We start from the raw sequence: 7,500 nt of genomic DNA, 5'->3' as shown, positions 1-7,500 counted from the left end.
TGAAGCTGAAACGGTTCCCCTCAACCGAAAAATAACCAGTCATCGTTTCTGTACTATGATTACTTGTTGGCTCTGACATAATCTCAGAGGAATTGACTTGTAATGCTTGTGATTCTGGAAATTGCTCTAGCCCATCACTTACAATCTTTGCCTCCATCCTTAGGAGTCTTCAAGAAAAGATGAGAACTTGTCTATTGTGAAAAGAAACAGTTATGCAACAGCCAATGTCATTTGGCTTCAAAAGTACTTTACAAAAAAGGTTTTCAAAAACCATTTACTTATGGTTTCATTTCAAAACATTTCAAAAATTGGAATAAGCAAAACCTTGCTTATATTAAAGCTGCACTGTACTAATGTAATTATTTTCTTAGCTCTTCCACATTATCTTCTTTAAAGACAACACCATATTCTTTTGCACAATCCTCCAATGTGCAATTTCTTTTTTGAAAGGTCTTGGTCCTAATCTGAAAATCAAGAAAAAAGAAACAGGTAAAAGAAAGACAACAGAGAAGAAAAATAAGAATAATTAAAAGGGAGACAACTATTTTATTAAATCCTTTCTAAAGAACTAGAAAAATCTGTAGGTTGAAGTTTATTCAGAGATATCATAAAGATCATAATGGATTAAGCATTAAAGAAATGCTCTCCCAGATCAATATTTGCTTCAGTATAACTTCAGTAGAAGAACAAAGATATGAGAAAATTAAGACGGGAAATTTATACATAACTACATTTTACCATAGAGACAACTAATCTAAACCAGATAACCCCCCCCCCTTTTTTTTTAAGAAATGATGAACTGTGGATGGCAACATTAGTACAAAATCATCCTAATTATAAAGTCCTAGCATGAATACAACATGGTGGTTCAATTTTGAGAATTTTAAAAGTATATGAATTTAGTACATTGAATTTGAGAAGTTACGGAAGTCCTTGAATTTTTCCCATGCTTCACACGAGGGGGGTACGTGAACACATATACATAAAGTTAAAAAGATTCATCATTCTCATTTAGTAGGCCTACATTGACTTTTGTATCTAATAAAATATAACAGTTATCCCTCTCAAACCATTTTCTTTGATAATTGTCAATATTAACAGATTGCAAAGGAGAACAAGCGTAGACTTAGTGATTAGCCATTTGCATCCATTATCTTTACTAAGTGCATAAAATCATGCAGAAGCCTAGGTGTAGTGGGATATTTGCGAATTTATGGTACCTAAGATCTACGGTAACATCTAAACCTATTAATTTTTATGGGAAACGCATGAAACAAATGCAATAGCTTTTTGAACTCTAAATGAAGAGTGCGCATACAAACGAGCTCAAAATTCCATATAGTTTTTTTTTCAGAGCAGGTATTACTGAGTACTATCATCTTCAATGTGAAATAATCTGTATCGCATTTACATGTCCGAAGTTCAAAAATACGACATTTGGGTAACATTTGTATTGAATTGGTCTTTATAACGGTAACTACCAATCTCAAATAAAATCAAATTTACTCCTGCTGTGATGTACCGACAGTTGAGCGAAATGTAACGGAAATATTTCAATCCTTACTTATATGGCTATTATCAAACATTAGTGCTTCATATGTGATATACATGCAGATTACCTCATAAACTAAAACATATTACCAAGGAGTCTCGATCGAAACATATTTTGTGTGTAAAAGGACACAAAACTTACATTTTTCAAAAATATATTTCACAAAATATTTCGTCGTAAACCACGGTGATTTAATTTTTTCCTGATATTGGTATAAAAGTTTTCCTTTAACATTTACAAACTCATATCTATGCGCAATATCATAATCAAATGCCGTATGCACGACTGCAGCAAGCAGAAGTCCACATAGGTGTACCTCTCCAGGTGTTCAGCGAGTCTCGTGTCGGCTGCAAGACAACGATCCAGAACAGGCGCTTAATACTTGTTTGGTAGTTTCCTCATCCATGTACCTATACTATACGCAAGCTAACTCAATTTGAACCCCCCCCCCCCCATTTGGGACGGTCCCCTTGCTGTTTCACTTGTTCAACCATTTATTCTTTTCTTTTCTCTGTCTGGCCCCAAACCTTGCCATCATTAGTGTCCTTGTCCATCAGTGGAGCATCAAAATTTTCTAGGGGGTCTCCCTTAGAAGAGCAAACTTTATCTGCTACACCTCAGTCTTGTATCCTGTCACTCTCCATTAAACAAATCTAATCCAGAAGATTCATTTAATCACAGAAAAAACATTTAATTCTACATCTGATGCAAAGTCAGCATCAGCCAATCACATCCTGGAAAGTCATCAAGGCTCCACGGGTCTTTCTTAGATTCCCATTTGCTTGCATATCCATAAGCACTTCAAGGGCACCCTGCATCAAAATTACTTTTAGAGAAAATTAACCCAGCAGACCTGGATGACGTTGCATTCATGTCCTGGAAAAACTTGAGTTGAGGGATGGGTGACATGAACATGCTATCATCGGGCAAATTGGCCACGACCCGGGAGACGCAAACTTGCTGTCATGAGCGAAGGCCAGGGTGACAAAAGATTCGCGTCAAGTGCATAAACCTCTTGGAGTGTGATTTGACTCATTTGGTGCTTAGAAGGGGGCTTTAACATTACTCCCATCAATAAACGAATGTGGAAAGTTATGTGTGTAAGCAATGACTGGAAGAGCGTTTGCTCTAGGGAGGACGCCAATTTCATGCTTCTCACTGTATTCCTAGATGCTGTGATTGGCGGCGCAGTTATTTACAACACAGAGAGATGATATGGAGTCTGTGCAAGGAAAATAAGCTATCATCATCTATATATAGCAAATGAAAAGACAAATATGGACACTGGAAAATGGCGATAATGCTAAAAATGTTTACACAAAATAACTTCACAAAAGGGAAGCACTGCTCATGGGTGTTTGTGTGCGTCCAGCCTACATGCCACACACCTGGGATGTTGGCTTCATACGTAACCCATTGCCCGTGTTTTTGGCACCATGATTTCCATGACGCAACTGGATCCAATGGGTTAATCTGTTGATGGGAATTATCTGATTATAATAATAATAATAATAATAATAATAATAATAAAAAGGCCACTTACTTTCTGACAATCCTCACTTGGTCAGAGTAGCACATTGTGATTAACCTGCACATTGGTTGCACATACAAGATTACTGAGGCTTAAAATCATCCAAAGCTTAACCCCTTGGATCTGGTTGCAAAGCTTATATAAGTGGCCAGCAATCCGGGTGTGCGATACGTAGGCTGGGTGCGCACGAACACCCATGAGCTGTGACAAGATTCTGTGACTCCCCCTTGGAAAGTTATTTTGTGAAAACTTTCTTAGCTTTATCGCCATTTTCCAATGTCCATATTTGTCTTATGATTTGCTTTATCCAGATGATAATGACTTATTTTCCTTGCACAGACTCCATATCATCTCTCTATGTATTCAATAGCTAAGTGCAAGAAAAAAATATATGAAACATTTGGTTATTTGTGTCCTGTATCTCATTTTCTCATAATTTTCAATTTTACGTAATACAGCCCGCGCAGCCAGTCAGAGCAGCCAGGAATACAGTGAGCACCATGGAAACGGTGTCCTCCCTGGAGCTGGCACTCTTCCAGTCACTGCTTACGCACGTTATATTCTACATTTGTTTATTGATAGGAATAATGCTAAAGCCCCCTTCTAAGTGCCAAATGAGTCAAATCACACTCCAAGAGGTTTGTGCACTCGTAGCGAGTCTTTTCCATCACCCTGGCCTTCGCTCTTGACGCTTTATTCCCGTCATCCGTAGAGCTGTCCAAGTTTTTCCTTGACATGATCGCAACGTCATCTGGATCCAGGGGGTTAAGAGAGTTTGTGGCAATACTGAAAATTCAGAAGAAATATTATATAAATAAATAGAGAAGGAGAATTACAATTTCAGAAATCCATGTAACAGAAGGTAAGCATTACCTAAAATTCCAAGAATCCTCACTGGCATAGCTGTAAACAAATAATGAAAGTGATTTACTTTGTAAAATAAAGGCTATATTCCTGCACCAGTAATTATAGTACCAGTATAGTTTACAATATGTTATAAAAAAAGAGGGACTATGTTTCCAAGAGTTACATAAAACAAAACAAAAAGCTGCAAATGAGAGAGAGAAACTCGAAATTACTAACATAACTCTATGAATCTATGCCTCCAAGCTTCACACATGAACAAAAGCCACAAAACCACATACATTCTGAAAACACAATGCTAATAGATCTTGTCACTTCTTTTGGTTTAGTTTAGTTGCTCTTTGTCAAAGTGCAAAGTAGTAGCAAGCCAGTGCTCTAGCAATGGTAAAAAAATCCTCCACCTTGTAAAGTTTTACAAGTTTGGCAAGACATTTTTTGCTATTTAACTATAAAAAAAAAGTCCAAGCCCTATGTTTTTATAATATACATACATGAATTATGCTGAAGTGTGAGGTATAGTGGCTGTCGAGATCACTTGATATTGTGCCACTATTCCTCGTATGTAAGGCAGTAGTTTGATGATATGGAAAACACAGTCTGGAAGCCCTTGGCATCTGGTTGTAAATGCTTAAGAGGCTGAAGTTGCAATCTATGCACAATTTTTTCTTGCAAGGTTATGGGCAAACACTACATGTCAGGGGGGATCACAGCATAAAAATATCCATGTAACTGTAAAAAGCACAAGAGCAAACTAATGAAAATAGTATAAACATGCATATCTAATAAGAATTCTTAACACACTGTTTTAAGAGCACTATACATTAATATTGCATATTTACAAACAAAAAACATAATGATGCATGCATCAATGTTATTGATGTCTCTGAAACTGGTGGAAAAAAATAACAATTGTATTTTCTAGCTTTTATATTCCCTTTAATCTAACACACATCATAGGACATGGTATAGCAATGCAGGATTGGCCAAGGAGATCGACCACATCCTTATTAGCACTCATTCCTCCAGAAGTACAGAGTATATGGAGTTCTGAGTTCTGCGGTCCTGATCATAGATTAGTTGTGGTTACCCTCCAAAGTAACTTCAAAACTGCCTATCGATTCAATGCTATTTATACCCATAATATTGATTTATATTCTAATGTATTTGCTCATTTTCAGGTCTCAACTATGGCTTATCACAGCTGCCGTGATGTGTGCCCTGATATCAGCAGTGATGACCTACATGGCCCTGACTTTCTGCCAGAACCTTCATCCAAGGGTATCCTCTTAAGGTCTGAAGTAGAGGCCTTAGAAACTTCAGAGGAGGGGGGGGGATGGTGACAATGAAAAAAAATGCAGCTCCAGGAAGACCCAGGCCATGAGGTGGCAGGGAATCAACATCCAGTACCCAGCCCTGCCGGAGTATGAGTACATCCCTCCTGGGCTGATGTTGCCTTCCAACGATTACGTTTTTCAGGATTTTCACTTCGTGGATGGTGGAACATACCACCCCTCAAATTTCAAACAAGCCTCCATGTCAAACAGAAAGATGTGAAGACAAACTTCTAGACCACAACGATAAATTTCTGATCCTCACTGATATCCTTTTGAAAGGAAGCACCACCTCAGAATACCATGACTTCTGCTAAGGCAAAAGCTCAGCGTTGTCCTGTCAAATGTCTCCAGTGGGGTCTGCATGGCGAGCTTGTGACTAAACAGCAAATGGAGGAAACAGCCAACTAGCATAGCCCAGTCATGTGTGCCCGCTAAAAAGAGCTAGAAAAAACAAATATTTTTTCAGTTTATCATGAAAATTTTACTATAATATGCATAATTTTTACTGCTATATAAACCTGGGGGGGGGGGGGGGGTAAGTTGAAGACACCAATGCGCGTAGAGCGGAAGAAATGGAGTGGATAGAACATAGTTTAAGCTGCAGCAGCCTTATCATCACTGCTAAATGATGAAAATATAATGTGCGGGCACCGCCCAAATACGAAGTCCAGTTACTTCTTTTCTTTACCTTACCAGGAATAACAAAGCACTAAACGATGAACTTATTACTGCGATGTCCAAACTAGTTTGTGTGTTACTACACACTTGTCAAAACGATATTTCGCTAATTATCAGAGTCTGCTGTTACACATTTATGCTTTTGAAGTCTTTTCTTAATGTTATTATACTTAATTTGTGTATTTTAATACTTATTTATACCCTAGTTTAGAATCAAGCACATCTAGTGTTTCACACTTTCTTTTGTCAGACACAGGTCGACACCTCACCAGCCCGCTCATTTTGAGGTAGAACGATGGTGAGAAATATAGCTTTTCGTGTTGTGTTGATTTTGGCTTGAAATCAAAGAAATCCAGACGGTACAAAGAAGAAATGAAAGTTGGTTTATCATTTTACTGTGTGAATGCAGCTCTATCTTGCTGTACATACCAAGGTGGAGAGAATGGCCAAAGGACACGCCTAGTCACGGCATCTAAAATTGATATATATGGCTGCTTTACTGATCAACACGTTTTTTTGGGGTTTGGAACGTATGAATTCCTGTAGAGTTTTGACGAAAGGTGGGTTAGGTTTCCATAGAGTTTTTGAATTCTGGTGCGTTAGCCCGTAAAATTTCAAAGTTGGTGATGGCATCCGTAGAGTTTAATTGACTGATTTTAAGCATTTTTTATGCTAGTTTTATGAATGTTTTAAATTCCTATTCTTCCTATTTAAGCCTATTTTACCCCATAATTTCCCTAAGATATTTCATGCCCTCCCTTGCTAACGGGACTAACAAATCAAGATCGTTGATGGAGAAATGGTACTTGATCTCCTGAACAATTCATTCACACAAAAACAATGCCGAGAAACGATGAAATCATTGGATTTCCTGCAGATTATTATTACTATTTTTTTTTTTTTTACTTAGTCTCTGGGAGGGTATGTAACTCTCTGTAACAAATACGAAATGTTTATATAACGATAACCAGATTAACCCCAAGATGCCGGGCATGGCAAGTACATACATGCCATTGCCCAATGTGTGTCTAATTTAGTAATTGCTTATACAAACAGATGGTTCCACAAGTCCTAAGTCGCCAATAAGCCGATTATGCGAACTACCTGTCTCACCCATTTAGCATTTTCCTTGATTTCCAATAAAATTTACGGATATTTAATACTGCTGTTAGTAATGTCAGTAACAATATAGTAATTATAATGTTTATAACAAAAATAACAGTGTCAATATTGATAGAATTAGTAAATAAAAAAAATGTTTTTCCGCTTTTTTCAGGGAATAGTGAAGTCGCAAGATCTACTAATTCACTCCTTTGTGGCTAAGCATTGGCAGCGATACCTTGGTGAAGAAACATTTATACGAAGTATTGCCAAAGGGTACGCACTATTTTCCCGTCGAGATTGGGTTAAGTATAATGAGTAATAAATAACGTTGGGATATATAGTTCAGTATTCCAAGAAGTAATCATTCCCCGAACATCTGTGACTTGTCTCCTCTCCTTTTCTTTTCCTCCAATTTAACAAACTACGACTGAAACAAA

The 7,500-nt window shown here is 37.5% G+C and overlaps 1 protein-coding gene across 5 annotated transcripts in view; it reads right to left on the bottom strand.

The window, feature by feature from the left end:
- LOC113828826 (uncharacterized) overlaps positions 1 to 7,500 on the bottom strand; it is a 17,531-nt gene that overhangs the window by 9,695 nt on the left and 336 nt on the right. Inside the window, exons 2-4 of one of the 5 annotated variants that reach the window (XM_070144431.1) lie at positions 4,439 to 4,676; positions 2,941 to 3,025; positions 1 to 464 (exon numbers count right to left, since the gene is read on the bottom strand). The exon at positions 1 to 464 is cut by the window's left edge and continues 1,873 nt beyond it. In XM_070144431.1, coding sequence (XP_070000532.1) covers positions 1 to 157 — 157 coding nt within the window. In that variant the 5' untranslated portion in view covers positions 158 to 464; positions 2,941 to 3,025; positions 4,439 to 4,676. Of the gene's footprint in view, positions 465 to 2,940; positions 3,026 to 4,438; positions 4,677 to 5,543; positions 5,689 to 7,500 lie in introns of those variants that run through there. The other 4 variants (XM_070144432.1, XM_070144430.1, XM_070144433.1 and 1 more) reach the window with 4 other exon arrangements.

The sequence above is a fragment of the Penaeus vannamei genome, chromosome 32, assembly GCF_042767895.1.
Source record: "Penaeus vannamei isolate JL-2024 chromosome 32, ASM4276789v1, whole genome shotgun sequence".
In the NCBI taxonomy this organism is placed as follows: Eukaryota; Metazoa; Arthropoda; class Malacostraca; order Decapoda; family Penaeidae; genus Penaeus; species Penaeus vannamei.
Note: the sequence above shows the minus strand (reverse complement) of the source record. Positions and strands in the feature narration are given on the sequence as shown.